The following is a 20,958-nucleotide window of genomic DNA, read 5'->3' on the forward strand; positions in this document are numbered from 1 at the left end:
TCTTTCTTTCTTTCTTTCTTTCTTTCTTCTTTTCAAAGGAATGAGCTGAACTCAGAACAGGTCATGTACTCCTTACCTTGTTGCAAAGTATACAAATTGTTCAATTGCTAGTTCAAGGCTCTTCCATTTGGACATGTTGAACAAATTGATCTGCCTGTGGTAAAGAAAAATGTCTCATATGATGTCAGGTGAAAGAAAGTAACCCAGCCGAGGGTTAGCAAAATTTAGGGAGCTCCAGAATTGAAACTTTTTCTTTTTCTAACAGAACTGTAGAAAATTCAAACAATACAGAGAGTTAAAAAGATAAAAGCAATAATCCTCCGAAATTATAGCAACCAAAGACATTTATTATTGATATGTTAGAATGCATCTCTCTAGACCCTCATGTGCTCTTTCCCTCCTTTTCTCTCCATGTATGTATGTTTATATGTATTTTTATGTGTATATATTTACAGTTATATTTTGATATATGGAAAATGCATAAGTTGAAACATATCATATAAATTGAAATTTCACCTGATATGTTTGGTAATTGTTCATTTTCAACAGTTATAGCCATATTATTTGAAGAAATGTTAAGAACCTTCTTCATGAAGCCTTCAGTGGGTAGACAAGAACACCCACTCTATTCCATATATATAAATACCCCCTTAAAATATCTGGAATAATTTATCTGATTAATTAAAAAAAGACACCATCAGTACATCATAAGATAACATATTACTTTTTCTTAATAGTTTTTGCTCTTCGTCTTGCAGGATATGAATGAAGTCTCCAACTTTGTTGATGGTTCGGTCTCAGGATGTTTCACAAACAACCTAAATAATCCCCCATTCACTCCCAGTAAGTCTTGGTGGTCAGCAGATTAAAGTAGCAATGTGTATTTCGTATTGTAAATTCATAAGGACAGATCCGAAAAATTTGACAAGGGAATTTGTTCATAAGTGTTCATAGAAAAAGAAAAATGTGGGTAATATATAAGGAAAACTAGGAAGGAAAATAAAAACATACTATGCTTTCCTAAAAGAGGCACAAATTCAAAAGGGGCAATGTAGTACTTCTACTGATAGTCAAAGCTATTTCTAGGGAAGATCTAGAGAGGATATGGTGTAGAGGCTAGAGGCTAGTGGTAAGTTTATGTCATTCTCAAGTGTACACCTGCAGGCCAGGGTTTACTAGAGAGACACCAGGTAAACAGCCTTAGTCTTAAGGTGAGGGTCGTGTCTGACATGTCCACAGTGTGAAGAACTGAGCCACAGGATGAAAAGACAGAACTCGTGACTTGGGAGGTCAAAGTCAGTGAATGTGATGATACTCAGCTTTGACTGAACTTTGGACAACACTATCTCTTAGGGTGTGGCCTTGGAATCATAGCATTGGCCATAGTTTGAAGAATGCTGGAAGTTCAAGGATAAATTATATCTTGACTGAGAAAGGAAAAAACTGCTAAGATGATAATAACTTATGAAGGCTTCAATATGGTGGGAAGAGAGGAAATTGGGGCAGGTAGGGTAGAATCAAATGCTGAGGGGCTTGGATGAGAGGCTAAACAGTTCATATTTTATTCTTTTGGTGTTAGAAGCTACTTCCTCTCTTAGTAAGAGAGAAGCATGGTGGTCAGATGGTTTTGGAAATTTGAACCTGGCATTAATATATAGTGTGAACTAGAAATAGATACATGGGAGGTAAATAAGACATGATGAAGCTACTGCAATAGTTAAGATCCACAGATAATGTGGATCTCAACCAGAGTGGTGCAGTGGGAGCAGAGAGGAACAAATGAATACGGGAGAGACTGGAAATCATTCTCTAAAATATATGATCAGTGGAGAGAAGGAGTCAGAAATTAATTTACACTTTCATTCAGTATTTCTATTCTTGGACCTCTTAACTTAGCTCAGTTTGGAGAATTCAGATTGAACCTCAGGGCTGACTGAATCTTCTTGCTTCCGAGTGTCTGCCTCTAATCACATGAGAGCTCGGGTGGGAGGATGTGTGTGAGTCAGCAGAATTCATTTATATGTCAGAGAAACTACTCCATGTGGATAGCGTTCTCATAGTGAGGGAGCAGTGTGACTGTCTGCAGGATGCCCACAAGAGTGCCTGTCCGGGGGGCTGTCATGTCGGATTGTGTGATAGTCAAGGAGCAGGAAATGTGCAACTTAGGCTGTCGCTGATTGATCCCGCTTTGGTTTCAGGAGTCCTGGATGGGTACCTGTTCTGCAAGACTCTCTGTATGGATGCAGTGCAGCACTGGGGCAAGCAGTACGACGTTCACAATCTGTACGGCTACGCCATGGCGGTTGCCACAGCAGAGTAAGACCACTGTGGCTACGACCTGCTAATTATTGAATATAAAGAATATATATGGCCGGGCGCGGTGGCTCAAGCCTGTAATCCCAGCACTTTGGGAGGCCGAGACGGGCGCATCACAAGATCAGGAGATCGAGACCATCCTGGCTAACACGGTGAAACCCCGTCTCTACTAAAATACAAAAAATTAGCCGGGCGTGTTGGCGGGCGCCTGTAGTCCCAGCTACTCGGGAGGCTGAGACAGGAGAATGGCGTGAACCCGGAAGACGGAGCTTGCAGTGAGCTGAGATCCGGCCACTGCACTCCAGCCTGGGCGACAGAGCGAGACTCTGTCTCAAAAAAAAAAAAAAAAAGAATATATATATGTTTTTAATTCTTGGAGATTATGGGGCTAATGCATAAAATTTCTTAAGACAAAACAAAACATATTTAATGATACAGAATGCTCCCAACAGGGACTCTAATTGTACCGAAAGGGAGTTGGAAGAGAGTGGGTTATTCAATTTTAATGTCTTTGGTATTGTTTCTGTATCCCCTGGACTGAGACAAGCTAAGATCTCACACTGGCTCCTTAAATCTCTCTCCCTTTCTAGAGCTGCCAAGACTGTGTTCCCTAATAAGAGAAGCTTCATTCTGACCCGTTCTACGTTTGCGGGCTCTGGCAAGTTTGCAGCACATTGGTTAGGAGACAACACCGCCACCTGGGATGACCTGCGATGGTCCATCCCTGGCGTGCTTGAGTTCAACCTTTTCGGCATCCCAATGGTGAGTTGCTACCTCAAGCTCTCTTATGAACCTGAATTCCCAGGTAGCCTCATTCTAGAAAGTTTTCAAGCCGCAAAACTCCCCTCTCCTGCCTGCCATGGCTGGGAATTTAATGTCTTGAGAGCATGTGTTTCATCCACATCAGCAGGGCTTTGATACCATACCATTCTTTCCTGTACTGCCTTATGAAGACAGAAGGTACAACTTTGATCTTTCTATTAAAGTATAACATGTGTAACATACTTTATACAGAAAAGTGTATGTATCCTTAAGAATACAGCTGACGAATTTCACCAGCTGAGCACTTCTGTGTATCTAGTGCCATGATGAAGAAGTATAACATTGCCAGCACCCTACAGGCTTTGGCATTTTTTAGTTAAATCCAACATATTTATGAATTGAGCTCTTAGAATGTTCAAGGTCTTGAGCAGATTAGGCATGGTGAGAGGGGAAGGAAAGCATAAATATAGTAAAGATGTACCTTCTCTTTGCCCCAAGGTTTACAGTTTAGTAAGAGGAGACATATGTGTAAACAAATAATTATGACAAACTAGGGTAAAAAGACCAACAGGGACACATGAGTTAAATGTTACGGGAGATCCTGAGAAAGGGTTTTATCTGACAAAATTATGAGGGACAAAAGGAATCAAGGCATGGAGTCAAGAGACACTTCATGGAAAAGATGACATTTGAGATTAACCTTGAAAAGTGAGTATTTTTTCATCTGACTAATGAGAGGGAAGTTCATTTTAACACTGAGAAATAAAAGTGAGCACAAATAGTAGAAAGGGGATTATTTGATGTATCTATGAGGATTGGTGTGTGGGACTGGAATGATAAGTGATGCTAAAAAGATGGGTTGGAACCAGGTTTTAAAGATCTAAAAGGATGAACAGCAAGGAAGTCCTGGAGATTTTTTAATAGATGAGTGACATGGTCAGAGTTAGGCTTTAGAAAAATAATGCTAATAGTAGTGAGGTCAAAATAATAATATCAGCAGTATTAGGTACTATGCATCCAAAAGCTCTCATCTGTAAAGTGTATTACTTTCATTATCTCACTCATTTACTAAATGCCTGTGTAGTAATTTAGTACTCACTGACAAAATGAGGAAATTGAGGCACAGAAGGATTGAGTAACTTACTCAAAGTCATCCAGCATTCAAGAGTGGACACAGGCTATACCCGAATTTTGACCACCCTCCTAGCCTTCTCAGTAGGAAGTTTAAGCAAGGTTTAGTTGGGAGGTCCCTGGTGGAAAGCAAAGGAGGGTGGTGGAAGGAAGTGAGGTATACCTGTTGTCTGTGTGTCCTTCCAGGTGGGTCCTGACATATGTGGTTTTGCCTTGGATGCCCCTGAGGAGCTCTGTAGGCGGTGGATGCAGTTGGGCGCATTTTATCCATTTTCTAGAAATCACAATGGCCAAGGCTTCAAGGTAAGGCTCCTAAGAAATAGAGTCAGAATGAATTTGGCGTACATTAGGACTAGATCTGTCTGCATCCTTGCCAAGAGATCTGCTGAACCAACCTCTTACCTGGTCTTCACTTACTCTGATTTGAACCATCATGTGCAGTTAACCAGAACCTGTGCTGTATCATCAAAATGCCCAATGACCTCAGCCTGTTATCTACTGCTGCATTCAAGGAAATGGCGTGTCTGTAAAGGTCTTTCATCAAACATCTGTACACTTTATTTACATTGTCTGCTTTTAAATAAGAAGCAAACAAGGAAATACTTCAAAATTATTTAAATTGCAGCCTCCCAAGAGAGAAACTTAAAGAATGAGGGAGGCAGGATGAATCGAAAACCCAAGGAGAGACCCTTACTTGGTACTGCTCAGAAGCGAGGTTTGCAACCTTGGCCTCTGTCATTCAGGAGGGAAATTCTTGGTTGTAATCAATGAGGTCTGGAATTCTGCAGGTGCTTTTGATATTCTGCAGCCAAACCACAACTGTAAACTCCTATTTCCTCCCAGGACCAGGATCCTGCCTCCTTTGGAGCTGACTCCCTGCTGTTGAATTCTTCCAGGCACTACCTTAACATCCGCTATACTCTATTGCCCTACCTATACACCCTCTTCTTCCGTGCTCACAACCGAGGGGACACGGTGGCCAGGCCCCTTTTGCATGAGTAAGTTCACCTAACCTCCTCAAATTTATTAATGCATCTGGAATGACATTGACTATGTCATCGAATATCGGAGTGAAAACTGAAACAATTCGGCAGTTATTCATATCTATCTATATCTATATCTGTAATCTATCTATATTCATTTATGTATCTAACTGGAATACCTAGTTGGTATTTGTAAACCTCGCCTGTTCCATTTTGGTGAGAGAATTAGACTAAAAGTCATGGGACTAGAGGTCTTTTCTTTGTTCTGCCGCTCACTAACTCACTCTGTATCTTAGGCAAATCATTTTTTCTTTAGTTTCTTCAGTCTTAATTTAAAGGATTTGAAGTCTTGACTGTGGTGGTCTCGTCTGTAATGCGCTATAATACCAGAACTATGTTCAAGCTATAGGAATGAGCCTGTAATATAAATACAAATGAGGCTATTATAAAGGATTTGTAGAATTTCAGAATTCTTATTTCTCAGGCAATGAACATCTCTAATTTAATTCTAAAGCAAGGCACTTAAGAGTATTTTCTTGTCAAAATACAGTCAACTCCCTTATGTGGGTGACATATGAGGCCCTCAGGCACATATCAAGCTATCATATATTCATTATTTTGGGAAGATTTTGTCTGTTCATGAAATTTCTTGTTAAAAAGCAGATATCCTGAAAGAGAAAAAAATAAAATGTTAAATTATCTGGTATATTTTATGATCAGATCCAGTTTCTTGATAGTCAGCTGAAGTTATGAAATGTATTGATTATTTAACTTAATTTTTTAATTTTAAATTTTTGTGGGTATATAGTAGTTGCATATATTTATGGGGTATATGAAATGTTTTGACATAGGCATACAATGTGAAATAAGAACATTATGGGAATGGGGTATCCATCCCCTTGAGCATTTATCCTTTCAGTTATAAAGAATCCAAGTACAAGTACACTCTTTAAGTTACTTTAAATGTACAATTAAGTTATTATTGACTATAGTCACCCTATTTTGCTATCAAATGGTAGGTTTTACTCATTCTTTTTAACTATTTTTTTTTGTATCTGTTAACCATCTTGACCTCCCTCCCAGCCCCTCACTACTCTTCCGAGCCTCTGGTAACCATCCTTGTACTCTCTGTGTCAATAAGTTTTTGGTTTTTAGATCCCACAAATAGGTGAAAACATGTGATGTTTGTCTTTATAGGCCTGGCTTATTTCATGTAACATAATGATCTCCAGTTCTATCCATGTTGATGCAAATATCTAGATCTCAACTTACTTTTTTTAAAAAGGAAGGCTATGGAAAATAGAATTACAGCCTGAGACATGCCTAGCATACATACTGGAATAGAAACATCTGTTTATCCTGAGGGAAGAATAGGAGACATGAGCTGGGGAAGGGGAATCTGTCTAGGGGTGCAGAGGGGCTTGAGTAGGTGTCACAGAATAATTTGGGAGGTTTGCCCGGGCAGGCGGCCTGTATGCTTTCAACAGGTTATGAGTAGAACTGCGACAAATCTCATTGGCAGTGGCTCAAATATCAGTGAACTATCTCTCTGGTCTTCAGGTTCTACGAGGACAACAGCACTTGGGATGTGCACCAACAGTTCTTATGGGGGCCCGGCCTCCTCATCACTCCAGTTCTGGATGAAGTAAGTGTTCCCAGAGAGATACACTAGGGATCTCCGCTTCTGTTCCTGCTGCCCTGCAAATTCCTCTCTCCTCCTTATTCCAAACTCATTTCTGACATCTGTGACTGAGTCAGCCTTGAAGAGAGTGTGCTAGGTTTTGAGAAGCTAGACATCTGGTAATTACACATTTTTCTTTCTAGAATTTTTTTTTTCCCTCGATCAAGTTCCCAACCGGTTTAGAAGCATCTACTGGAAACTCTAGATTTAAAAGTTATGTTAGGTTGTTCTTGCATTGCTATAAAGAAATTCCTGACACTGAGTAAGTTACAAAGAAAAGAGATTTCATTGGCTCACAGTTCTGAAAGCTTTACAAGAAGCATGATGCTGGTATCTGCGCAGCTTCTAGGGAGGCCTCAGGAAGCTTACAGTCATGGAGCAAGGTGAAGGGGAGCAGGGATGTCACATAGCAAAAGCAGGAACAAGAGAGAGAGTGGGGGGAGTTGCCACACTTTTTTTTTTTTTTTTTTTTTTGAGATGGAGTCTCACTCTGTCGCCCAGGCTGGAGTGCAGTGGCACAATCCCAGCTCACTGCAACCTCCAACTCCCGGGTTCACATGATTCTCCTGCCTCAGCCTCCCGAGAAGCTGGGATTACAGGCACCTGCCACCATGCTTGGCTAATTTTGTATTTTTGTAGAGATGGGGTTTCATGTTAGGCAGGCTGGTCTCAAACTGCCAACCTCAGATGATCCACCTGCCTCGGCCTCCAAAGTGCTGAGATTACAAGCATGAGTCACTGCGCTCAGCTGCCGCACACTTTTAAACAACCAAATCTTACAAGAATTCACTCACTGTCACCAGGACAGAACCAAGGGAATGGTGTAAACCATTCATGAGAAATCCACCCTCATGATCCGGTCACCTCCCTCCACACTCCACCTCCAACACTGGGGATTACATTTCAGCGTGAGATTTGGGCAGAGACAACCATCCAAACTATATCAGGAGTGGTCCTATTTGTTGTTGGATTCTCATAGCAGATCCAGACTTGCTCCATGATGCAGAAACAGGATGGAGCAGTCCCAACACTCACTCTAAAGTCAGGCGGATCGGGATGTGATTGTTGTCTCTGCCACTTTGAGCCTGTGTGATCGGGGTGACAGTTGCTTCTCATCTGCAGAGGTGTAATAATAATAATAATGATAGTACCTACCATTTGGGAATGTTGGGAAAATTGATATAATCATGTAAAGCTGGAATGTTTGTCACCACACATGTTTTATTATTATTATTATTCCTAATGTGGCTACGTTTGGGATTTCTGTCTGGGTTGCCAAGTTACAGCTTCTATTATTTGTATTAGAGGAGAAGCAGAAGAAAGGCATAATAACAGAGGATGGAAAGGGCATTCCTGTCCTCTCTGTGTATGATTAAGAAGTTCGCTAGATAATAAAGAGAAATCCATTTTATTTCCCTCAGGGGACACTATACTGTTTTAATTTCAGGGTGCAGAGAAAGTGGTGGCATATGTGCCTGATGCTGTCTGGTATGACTACGAGACTGTGAGTAGCTTTGACTTTTCTTCTACTCCTTAAGACTGTAGCTGCAGCTGCATAGACAAGTTACCTTTCCTGAGAGAGAAACATCCATCTACCTGCTGGGGAGTATTTTTGTAGTGTTTTCTGTAATTTCATAGCAGAACCTGGGTAAAGTCAACCTAAATCCTTAACATCAGTCATGATGAAATGTGAAAAAAAACCTTCATATACTTTATTCAGCAATAAGATAGAGGCTGACATAGTATCTCATAAATGAATATTGGAGGAACTGATGGACAATGTGAGCTTGGTCAGGAATCAGATTATTTGTTTAGAATTCTCAGTTTATATAATATTTATCAAATAGCCTCAGCGTGGCATAAATGTTTTCACAAACCCCCAACTGGTGGCAGAACGTGTTATTCCTGATTTTTTTCCTTCTGTTGTTTGATTGCCTGGCTAGACTGTAATTCAACTAATTGGAAAAGGGAGAGAATTGTGGATCACTCGGCACATAGATAATCAGTGGAGGGCAATATGCTGTCATGCCAATGTGTTTGATTTATCTGCATGCATCAGGGGAACCAAGTGAGATGGAGGAAGCAAAAAGTCGAGATGGAACTTCCTGGAGACAAAATTGGACTTCACCTTCGAGGAGGCTACATCTTTCCCACACAGCAGCCAAATACAACCACTGTGGCCAGGTATAGCATGGCTGGAGTGTCCTTTAAGAATTGATATCCTTCCTGAAACCCTTTGAATTTCTTTTTGAAACTAACAGCCAGGTGGTCAGCCTTTTTTGTTTGGCCAGGACTGTTGCAGTTTTAGCACCAAAAGTCCTTCCCTTGGGATGCTTCTTGATTCTGGGCAAACCAGGTCAGTTGATCCCTCTGTCTGCCTTGGCCACACTGTGCATCCATGTTTCTTTACTCTTGACTCACTTGTTCTCTTTTCTAGAGAGTCAAGATTCAATTTCCACCCTCCTAGAATTTCAACTTCATATTTCTTTTCTCCCATTAAGTTTTCTTTCTTGTGATTCAAACATTACCTTCTGCAAACCTCAAATCTCCAAGTCACTGACTTTTCCTTTATACTTAATTGATTCCAAAACAATAGATTCCATCTGTACGAAAGAGGTACACATTTATATCTTCATGCGTTTGAGAGTATTAGCCTACTTGTCTTTAACAGACTAGGAGTTCTTTGGAAGCCAGAAACCTGTCTTTTCTTTTGAACTTCTCTTACTGCTTTAATTTTCCAAATTGTAGACTTTTTATGATGCTAATGGAAAATATCCCTAAATCCAACACCAGTTGGCTTCCTTTTTCAAACTGTTCACTTTCAAGCTGTTCTGCACAGTAATACCAAATGGATTTTTCCAAAATGAAAATCTCGACTGGTTGCTCCCAGGCTTTAAGTCCAAAGTCTTCTATTAATAGGGTATTTAAAACCAATCACTTCCTGGATATCCTTGTTAACTTTCTGTCTCGTTGATCTGTCTAATGTTGACAGTGGAGTGTTGAAGTCTCCCATTATTATTGTATGGGAGTCTAAGTCTCTTTGTAAGTCTCCAAGGACTTGCTTTATGAATCTGGGTGCTCCTGTATTGGGTGCATATATATTTAGGATAGTTAGCCCTTTGTAGGGACATGGATGCAGCTGGAAACCATCATTCTTAGCAAACTATCACAAGAAGAGAAAACCAAACACCGGATGCTCACTCATAGGTGGGAACTGAACAATGAGATCACTTGGACTCGGGAAGGGGAACATCACACACTGGGCTTATCATGGGGAGGGGGGAGGGGGGAGGGATTGCATTGGGGAGTTATACCTGATATAAATGATGAATTGATGGGTGCTGACGAGTTGATGGGTGCAGCACACCAACATTGCACAAGTATACATATGTAACAAACCTGCACGTTATGCACATGTACCCTAGAACTTAAAGTATAATAAAAAAAAAAAGAAAAAAAAAAAAAAAAAAAAACTAAACATAGAAAAAAAAAAAAAAAACCAATCACAACCTGGTTACATGTTACCTTAACAATTCTTATCTCCTGCCATACCTTCATGTACATACAGACCAGCTATTCCAAAAGCCTGCTGTTTCCCAGACATACCTATGTATTTTACTGCATTTGGGCTTTTGAATTTATCCTTTCCAACATCTTTGCCCTGGTGTATTCTTAATGATCTGAATGAAACTTACATTTCAGCAGCAAGAAATCTTTCCCTAATCTTCCAGCAGAGGAAGCACTGTCACTTCCAAGTTTCTGGTCATTTCAAATATATATATATTGCTCCTTAAAAGAGTTTGTCTTCCTTAATACTGTTAGCATTTCAATAATAGTTGTATACTCTGTGCTAGAAAATTTTATTATCTGAAATGTTTAGGGGAGTCTAAGTCTATTGCTACTTACCTTTGCTGACTTTCTTTCATGTTGACTTATTACCTTGTGTGCTCAGTGATCTTATTTTTTTTAAGCTATGATAATCTTATAAATGTAGGTCTCATTCCTCCAGAGATGATTTGCCTTATCCTCTGTTTGCAAGCCAAGAATTGCTTCCAACTGGCATTACGTTAGCTTCCTTCATGGATCCCGGCTTCATGTGGGAATCAGAGGTTCACATTCTCTACCTTGGATTGCTAGGCTTAGTAGCCCAATTTTAACCTTGCTCTGGGAATTTGCCGCACGGAGATTCCGGGTTTTGCTTACTAAGCACCCTTTTAGTTTTAGCTCAGTGTTTTGTTATCCTGTTATTGTTTTGGTCTCTTGGATGTATTTCTTACTTTCTTGCAAATCCAACAATATTTTAACAGGAATATGTGTTGTAATTTATCTAGAATCAGGGAATATTTTACTGGGTAAGTCTCCAGAAGAATATCCAGTCCACCATATTTCTGGAACTGTGGTTCTGGACTCCTAGAATATCTTAACTTTTGTGTTGTGTTCACTGTCCGCCTCCATTTTTTTAATGAATGTGCCTAATTTTTCCGGTAATATTTAAGGTCATTCGGGTCAGGACTTGTGATTTATTAATTTTTGTATCTCATTGACTTCCTAGAAATGACTGCTACTCAATACATGAATACATGAATATTTAATGAAAACAGATGATTTTGTTGATAATAAAAACTAACTCTTGTATAGTGAAAGGCTGAACTGTGAAATAGTACAATGGAGAATGTGAGTCCAGTGACAGACAGAGAAGAAACAAGAAGAGCAGGAAACTTGGAGGTTGCCTAGAGGAGTGACAGAATGAGGAGAGATTCCAAATAAAAATTTCTCTCTCTCCCCCTCTTCCTCTCTGTCTACTTTACCATGTCTTTGAGTAATGTATTGTGTTTCTTATTCTAAATTATAAAGTAGATCATTAGAATGATTTGTTTTTCTTTCAAAAGAAACTAATACCTGATGATCAGATAAGTTACTACTAAATAGATGGACTTTATTGTGTGTTGTTGATTTCTGGGTATAAGTGGTCCTTAGACAGGTGAAACTGTATCTTCCTCACAACACTGGACACTTCTCCTGAGGGCATGATTGCTAAAATGATCTGACTGAACCAGTTATTGCCTAAGATTTCTTTCTCTTCTCATAGTCTGTATTCTAAGTAGTAGTTGCAGAAGCAGCTTTTATTTGAGCTATTGAAGAGACTCTGGTGCTTAAATTCTTGCCTCCAACATAGATGTTATTGCTAATGTTTAGGGTATTTCTATCTCTTGTGACGCTGTTGATATTAAAGATAGGGGCGCCTGTCAATTTTGTGTTTGTGCCTGAAGAAAAGCAGAACCATCTGCTGCTAGTAACTTCTTCAATTTGAAATTTGATGGAAACATTCTCAGCTCAGTTGGCAAAATTCTCTGACTCCTGTCTTTGTCTCTTGAATCTTGTTCCCCACAGTCGAAAGAACCCTCTTGGTCTTATCATCGCCCTAGATGAGAACAAAGAAGCAAAAGGAGAACTTTTCTGGGATGATGGGGAAACGAAGGGTGAGCGCTGTTACAATCATGTTGCTGTTTCCAAACCCCCACCTGTGACTTATGGTCCTTCCCTCCTGCTGGACATTAAGCTGTGGGAGAAATCTCAGCAGGCACAGCAGCAAAAGTCACTGAAGTATTTTGTTTCTGGTCGCACCATTCAGAGGTAGTGGTAGATGACCTACAAAGGAAAGAAAAATACATTTCTATCTCTGACAATTCTTCTATTGGCCAGTGATATCAATAATAGGCTGTCTTTTGTTTGTTTGTTTGTTTGTGGTGGAGTTTTGCTCTTGTCGCCCAGGCTGGAGTGCAGTGGCACAATTTCAGCTCACTGCAACCTCTGCCTCCCAAGCTTAAGTGATTCTCCTGCCTCAGCCTCCCTCATAACTAGGACTACAGGTGCCTACCACCACGCCTGGCTAATTTTTTGTATGTTTAGTAGAGATGAGGTTTCACCGTGTTAGCCAGGATGATCTCAGTCTCCTAAGCTCTTGATCTACCTGGCTCAGGCTCCCGAAGTGCTGGGATTATAGGCGTGAACCACCACGCTTGGCCAATAGGCTCTCTTTTTATTATCAATGGGCACTTAGAAGAGATGGTTCCAAGACTGTTCCTGTAATTCAATGTTAATGTCTTCCTCCCAAAATTCTTATGAGCAAATGTTGATGATACAGAAATCATGCCCCTGCCAATGTGGCAGTGAGAATATACTGTTGTAGTGTGTACTCACCTAGCCATACTTTTTAGTATTTGTGTGTCCAGTATACTAACAATTCCTGTGCTTCAAGTTTAGGAAACAGATTCCCTTCAGGCATATGCCTTGGAAGCCTTTGGAAGGGAAGCTTTGCAATGTTCCAGTAGGAAAGAGAAGGAAAAACAATGGCTTGACCTTGGAGACTCTTGTCCATCTAATCCAATATGTAGATTTAAATATTTATTTATTTTTTAATTGCAAAATATTTAATTGGCAAATAAAGATGAAATATATCCAAAGTGGACAATGTGAGGATTTAATATATGTATAGGCATAGTATAATGATTACCACAGCTATTTTAAGGAACACATCCATCACCATCCATACTGTAGACTGGATCCCCAGAACCTATTCATCTAATAACTAAAAGTTTGTACCCTTGACCATCATCTCCCCATTTTCCACACCTGCAGGCTCTAAGAACAACTGTTATATTGTCTGCTTCTAGGAGCTTAACTTTTTTAGATTTCACATGTAAGTGAGACCATGCAGTATTTGACTTTCTGTCTCTGGCTTGTTTCACTTAGTATAATGTCCTCTAGATTCAACCATGCTGTTGCAAATGGCAGAATTTTCTTCTTTTTATGTCTGAATAATATTCTATTGTATATATGTACCACAATTTCTTTATTAATTCATCTATTGATGGACATTTAGGTTGTTTTCATATCTTTGCTACTGTGCAATGTAAAATTAAATACTTAAATGTAAGGGCAGAAATTGTGAAGCTCCTAGAAGAAAACAGGAAAAAACCTCCTTGACATTAGTCTTGCAATGACTTTTTGGATGTGATACCAAAATCAAAGGAAAAATAGCAGATAATAGCAAATAATAAACAAGCATGATTACATCAAACAAAAAGGCTTCTGCACAACAAAAGAAACAATCAACAAAGTGAAAAGGCAAACTACAGAATGGATAAAAATATTTGCAAACCATGTATCTCAGAAGAGATTAATATAAAAAAATAAGGAACTCAGGCAACTCAGTAGCAAAACATCAAATGACCCAATTAAAAACTGGGTGAAGGACCTGAGCAGATGTTTTTCCAAGGAAGACATACAAGTGGCTAACTGGTATGTGAAAAGATATTCAACATCACTAAATGACACAGGAATGCAAGTCAAAAATCACAGCGAGATATCACCTCACACCTGTTAGCATGGAAGTCATAAAAAAAATAAGAGATAAGTGCTGGCGAGGGTGTGGAGAAAATGGAATTTTTTAGACTATTGGTGGGAGTGTAAATTGTTACAACTGTTATGGAAAATAGTATGGAGGTTCCTCAAAAAATGAAAAACAGAACTTCAATACAATCTCATGAAATTCCACTTCTGGGTGTATATCCAGAGGACATGAAATAAGTGTCTTTAAGAGAGATAGTCACTCCCACATTCATTATGGCATTATGTGCAACAACCAAGATATAGAAACAATGTAATTGTACATTGATGAATGAATGAATAAAGAAATGTGATACACATATACAATTGAAAATTATTCATCCATAAAGAAAAGGAAAACTGCTATGTGCAACCTCAAGACATAGCTGAAAGGAGTGGCAGGTGAAATCTTTTCTTCTGGAAGGCTAGAATCTGACTTGTCTTTCTCTCACTTTCAGATACTGTGGCCAATAAAGTGTATCTTTTATGTGAGTTTTCTGTCACTCAAGTAAGTAGCATACTTTTATGAATCTTAGGTGTGGGCTTTGGACTGACCATTAGCACATCTGTGCTTGTGTATATTGTATATGCGTGATTGTATTTGTAACTTTATATGCATTATTGGCTATAGGTGAGCACATTTCTATTTATGATTTCATAGATGTTTTGAAAAAGAGGCATTAACATAGCAAGTAGTGTTTTTAAATATAGTTTTTAAATGTCTCTGTTTTTATGATTGTTTTAAATTAGAGGATTATCAAAATAATTATGTACTTCTTGAGCACACACTAATAGAGAAAGCAGAGAGGCATTCAAGGCAGTGGGGGTATCCGGTCTGGAATGGAATATTTGAGTGACTTGAGAACCTGTGTAGTACAGACATACCTTTAGGCATAATTGGACTTAATTGTTTTGCAGAACCGCTTGGAGGTGAATATTTCACAATCAACCTACAAGGACCCCAATAATTTAGCATTTAATGAGATTAAAATTCTTGGGACGGAGGAACCTAGTAATGTTACAGTGAAACACAATGGTGTCGCAAGTCAGACTTCTCCTACGGTCACTTATGATTCTAACCTGAAGGTAAAAACTCATTTTGTTGAAATGGTGTATTGAGAATTCTCCATAGTATCATGGTGTTCCTTCTTGCCAAGGTTGCATGGGTTCCTGAAGGAACAGAGCAACTTTGAAGCCTGTTTTGGGGAAGTTAGAGGACTGGGGAAAAATATGAGGTGGCCAGAGATAGAATGAGTTGGGTGTTTACCTTCTTATTCTCTTCTCTGCCTCTCAATGTTCTCTCTCTAACTGGTTCCACTTCCTTTTCCCAAAAGTAGAATTATAATTATGATGAGACACAAGAAGAACAAAGTTAGGAAAGTGGGGAACAGCCTTACATTATTAGCCTGTGAAAATTATATGACTGGAATAGCATAGATAAGATTCAGTTTTGAAAAAGAGGCTAGTTTGCATAGGAAACTTGTGGTCAGATTGTGGAGGGTCTTAGGTACCAACCTGATTTAATTCTCAAAGGGCCTCAGGTTGATCCTTGAATGAAGGCTGTGCTACTGTGTGTGAGCATTGCTGGGAGTGGGAGTGGGTTTTGGGGACTAGTAGAACAGGGAAGTACAAGATGGTTTAGACTGGGAGGAGACTGGGAGAAGGATGATAATTTTAGAATGTGATTTTATTACTCCAGACAAGTGAGAACTTTAACTTGGGAAGTGCTGTTTAAAGAAGTATCAAAGATAAGAAAAATGTATAGAAGAATATTAAATATTAGAACTAATGGTATTAAAGGAAGATTTCAAAATTGGAGTCTTCAGGCTTAGAGAAATGAAGAGGCTGGGATGTTAGAAATGGAAAGAAATATAATTTTTTTCCAACTTTTCAATTTTGCTGTTGCTAAAATTGAAACCCAAAGAAATGAAACAGAATGCCTGACCTACCCTGATGTGATTATTATTCATTGTATGCCTGAATCAACATATTTCATATAACCCATAAATATGTATACCTATTATATACCCATTAAAATTAAAAATTAATAAAAGAAATCATTTGTCCAACATTCTACAGAAATATGGGTTTGATAACTAGGTCATATGATTCTTATTGCTGTGTTCTTTCTACCACTCTACACCAGTGGGGGATACTGGTTTGGGGACTGGAGAGCAAGGGGATCAGCTGACTTTGGGTGACACCATGTGTCATGCTAAAGAGGAAGTGCAGAAGAGAGCCTGCGTGACAAGACACAGAGGGCTAAGAGGAGGCAGGGCAGAAGAGAATAAGGGGTGATCATGACGGGTTTTATTTGACCGAATTGTTTTCATTATGCTATGGACAACATTCTGCTAGAGGGGAGACATTTGCCCTGTTGCTGCTAATTAGATTCCCCCAATGTGCAGTTCTCTTCTTACGAGCTCAAGTCATATGTTGCTTGGATGGTTGAATGTCTGGTCTAATTTCTGGTTTTTTTTCTTGAAAAACAAAAGCCTCAGATCTTGCAAGGCCTATCTCCTAAAGATGAATTTCCTTGTGATTTCTGCATTCCTACAGGTTGCCATTATCACAGATATCGATCTTCTCCTGGGAGAAGCGTACACAGTGGAGTGGGATATAAAGATAAGGGATGATGAAAAAATAGACTGTTACCCTGATGAGAATGCTTCTGCAGAAAACTGTGCTGCCCGTGGCTGTATCTGGGAGGTAACCATGCTGCTGGGGTTCATGTACATGAACATCCTCCACACCTAATCTATAGTTTCTTAAGCATAGCAGTGGTACTTACATAAGTACTTAAAATCCTTAGAAAGAAAGGACTTCTTAGGGGACATGCTCTGGATATGAAGAGTAGGTGGGGACGTGTGTGAAAATTTTTAAAATGAATATTTTGCTTGGAGACCAGGAAATTAAAGTTATGTTATTGCCAAGTGATGAGTGATAAGCTGGTTTTATTGTCATATAAAATGACTTTATTAACCCTGTTTAGGTTAGAGAACTTTAAGACCACATGCTGTGCTGATCTATGACTTTGGCCTTACTTTTCAGGCATCCAATTCTTCTGGAGTCCCTTTTTGCTATTTTGTCAACGATCTATACTCTGTCAGTAATGTTCAATATAATTCACATGGGGCCACAGCTGACATCTCCTTAAAGTCTTCCGTTTATGCCAGTGCCTTCCCCTCCACACCCGTGAACCCCCTTCGCCTGGATGTCACTTACCATAAGAATGAAATGCTGCAGTTCAAGGTAAACACAGTACATGTATCAGGTAGTGATTAGACCCTTTTCAGTTCCATTATCTTTTGTTGGTCCAGGTCACAGAACCCTAAAATAAGTTAATCATGCTACAATAGACTAGATCATTATCCAGAGAGCAGTGAGAAATCATTGAGGGAACAATGAGACCTGCCCTGATTTTCATTTGGAAAAGATTACTGTGGTGGCTGTTAGGAAAATGATTGGGAGAGCAAGAGTGTATGCAGACAGGCAAGTCAGGAGGCTACTAGTTAGGCAGGTTGGTTGAGGAATTAGGTTTGGACTAGACATTGGAATGCAGGTGGAGAAGAGGGAACCTGTCTGAGGTTGAGAAAGTTGGGTTACAGGATCTGGTGGTTGATTGCAAGCAGGTGACAATGGAGAGGGAAAATCAAGAATGATGACCGTGTTGATATCTTGCATCTTAATATGGATGGTGCTGACATTAACTGGAATAGGAATACTGAAAAGGTTTGTGCTTGATCAATGTCAGATGATATGTTCATTTTGGGATACTGAATTTGAGATTTCTGTATATAGCCATCAATATGCAGTAATTTCATTCCTTTCCAAGATTTAATTGCATTTAAGGACTAGGATTGGGCTAGCTATTATGTCTATTTCTCTATTAAACTAAGCTTCTCAAGGACAGGAATGTGCCCTTTCTTCTTTGTTCTTCTGAAGTCGAATACAGAGCCTGGCAGATAGTTAGCGGTGTAATGTTATTGACATAGTAAGTGAAAGTGTTCAGGACATTGTTGCATTGCCTGAAAGATTCTTTACAATCTGTCATCAACCCGAATTCTGAGTTCTTGTACATCCTCTAATACAGGGAAGATGCTCTTGTATGCCTGTATCCTCATCATAGTGCTAGCATGTTGTAGGCACCGAATGGGTTTTAAATGAATGAACTTCCTTGGAGTTCTAGCCTTAACCATTGCCTACTTTACCTCTTGAACACAGAGTAGCTGTTTCCAAAATATTTGCTTGTTTCTGGCCCACATTTCTCTGTGGTTGTTATTCTTCACCAGTATGACTTGATCTCCTTTCTTTGTTTGGTTAATGACTACCAAGCTTTTAAGACTCATCTTGTGTTTCTCCCATGACACGATCTCTGTCTCCCAGAAACAATGTTAGGCATTTTCTTCCCTAGAATCTCACAGCACTTCTACATAGCTCTCCCTTAGCACACATCACCCAGGTGTTGTGAGCTGCTCTATTTTACTTCTCATCTGCTTGTGAATTTTGTAAAACCATAGCACTTCCTTATTCAGCTTACATCCCTAGTGTCTTGTGCAGTGTCAGGCAGTGATGTAGTAGGTACTCATGAGTCGGTTTAGATACCACCTTCAGCAAGGACATTCTGATTATTTTAATCAAATAGATTTCATTTTGGGGAGACAGGTTTTTTTTCAATACAGAAAAAATTTCAGGTATTTTTATTTACTCATATACCCCAGAAAATAACCAGTAACATATTCATAAATACCACACTGATTTGCGAATAATTTTCCATGTTAGCACCAATGTCCCATAGAGTATATTAATGTAATAGAGGCCTTAATAAGGAGAAATGACAGAAAAAATATTTAATCTGACATTGTTACTTGATATATTAATTCAATCTCAGATATCATAAACCTAAAGAAGACAGACACATAGCATCTAAACTTTTTGTCCAAAAATAAAAAAGGTTCTGCTAAGGGTATAGGTTTCAAGAGCACTATTCTTGCCTAAAATCGATTTCCTCTGGCCTAGATTTATGATCCCAACAACAATCGGTATGAAGTTCCGGTTCCTCTGAACGTACCCAGGGTGCCATCCAGCAGCCCTGAGGGTCAACTCTATGATGTCCTCATTAAGAAGAATCCATTTGGGATTGAAATTCGCCGCAAGAGTACAGGCACTATAATGTGAGTGGCTTCTAGTGTGACTCAGAGTTGATGTCTACCTGTGCCTTTGCGGCCAGGTCCATCATCCTTGGATGTATCCTGGTTCCAAGCATCACATTGTCCACTTCCAGATCCATGGATGAGTTGTTTCCTTCAGACCTGTTCTCATGGGAAATCTTTAGCCTTCTGGAAATAATGACTGAGGCAGCTGAGTATGCCTGAGGATTCATCCAACAAATGTTTATGGGGTGCCTTGTCTAGAGGAGGTGCTGCTCCCTGTAGACAGCTAAAGGTTCTCTTCTCATGACAACCAATAATAAGTAAACATCACTTTGAGAGCTATGTAGAAAATGCGCTGAGGGGTGCAAGGGTGGAAGGCGGAGCTGGTGTGGAGTGTACCCAGCTGTGATGGTGAGGAGTGCTTGGGTTTGTATTGTGGAGGACCACTGAAAGGAGGCAGTGACAGTGGGAAACAGATGAATGAAGAATAACTCCTGGGCTTTTAGCGAGGATTTCTATGATATTTTAATCAAGTTGAGTTCCTGTTTTGTTTTGGAGATGAACAGGTTCTGGATAAAAATCAAGCATTCTGTTGTCCTTGAAAAGTCAGCTGCTGGAAGCAGAGAGAAAACCCATTTTCTGTTTCAAATCTGCCTTTTTGTGTTTCAGTTGGGACTCTCAGCTCCTTGGTTTCACCTTCAATGACATGTTTATCCGCATCTCCACCCGTCTTCCCTCCAAGTACCTCTATGGCTTTGGGGAAACTGAGCACACATCCTATAGGAGAGACTTGGAGTGGCACACTTGGGGGATGTTCTCCCGAGACCAGCCCCCAGGGGTAAGGACAGAGCATTTGGGATCTGTGTCTCTGCTTCTCTCCACCCACACTACTCAGGCTTCTGTCTTCATCTTCCCAAACTCCACTTGGTCGTCTCATTCTGGTTTTAGAGGAGTGGGCCAATTCTCAGGCTCCTTTGTTTCATGTGTTTAATTGACTTCATGGAGAAAACTAGACCCATCTTAGCAAACACTTTTATGTTGAGTTTCTTTCTCAGGCATAATGTCTTTTAAACTCCTACTGCTTCTCCCCATGAATCTCCAGTACAAGAAGAATTCCTATGGTGTCCACCCCTACTACATGGGGCTGGAGGAGGACGGCAGTGCCCACGGGGTGTTCCTGCTGAACAGCAATGCCATGGGTAAGGCCATCCAGTGCCTTCCTTATTTTGGGGGCTACCAATCATGCTTGAGTCAGTTTAGAATGTGTTTAGCCTAATTCTTCCTTGAAGTCAAAATTTTCATTTTACGGGCATTGTTGTTTATTTTTTCTTTGTGTTTAGCCTTTCTGTTTATTTCAGTATAGGATCATGTGATAAGAGGATTTAACCCAACTCTTATTTTGGTAAAAATCACATAAGAAACGATAGTAATACCACATGGGTCCCAAATATCCTGGAGGCCAGCTCGTGGAAGCCAGTTATATAATTTGAATTAAGGTAAAACTATGGGTCAGAGAAGTTAGTCTAGGGGTATGAGGGTGTAC

The 20,958-nt window shown here is 39.7% G+C and overlaps 1 protein-coding gene across 1 annotated transcript in view; it reads left to right on the top strand.

Annotated features, from left to right (window-relative positions):
• MGAM (maltase-glucoamylase) overlaps window positions 1-20,958 on the top strand; it is a 110,257-nt gene that overhangs the window by 37,821 nt on the left and 51,478 nt on the right. The window contains exons 14-24 of the mRNA XM_011941322.1: window positions 759-843; window positions 2,199-2,316; window positions 2,907-3,078; window positions 4,396-4,512; window positions 5,053-5,207; window positions 6,753-6,837; window positions 8,321-8,377; window positions 8,933-9,057; window positions 12,265-12,353; window positions 14,721-14,770; window positions 15,181-15,348. Coding sequence (XP_011796712.1) covers window positions 759-843; window positions 2,199-2,316; window positions 2,907-3,078; window positions 4,396-4,512; window positions 5,053-5,207; window positions 6,753-6,837; window positions 8,321-8,377; window positions 8,933-9,057; window positions 12,265-12,353; window positions 14,721-14,770; window positions 15,181-15,348 — 1,221 coding nt within the window. The remainder of the gene's footprint in view (window positions 1-758; window positions 844-2,198; window positions 2,317-2,906; window positions 3,079-4,395; window positions 4,513-5,052; window positions 5,208-6,752; window positions 6,838-8,320; window positions 8,378-8,932; window positions 9,058-12,264; window positions 12,354-14,720; window positions 14,771-15,180; window positions 15,349-20,958) is intronic.

Source organism: Colobus angolensis, unplaced genomic scaffold, assembly GCF_000951035.1.
Source record: "Colobus angolensis palliatus isolate OR3802 unplaced genomic scaffold, Cang.pa_1.0 Scaffold2, whole genome shotgun sequence".
Taxonomy (NCBI): Eukaryota; Metazoa; Chordata; class Mammalia; order Primates; family Cercopithecidae; genus Colobus; species Colobus angolensis.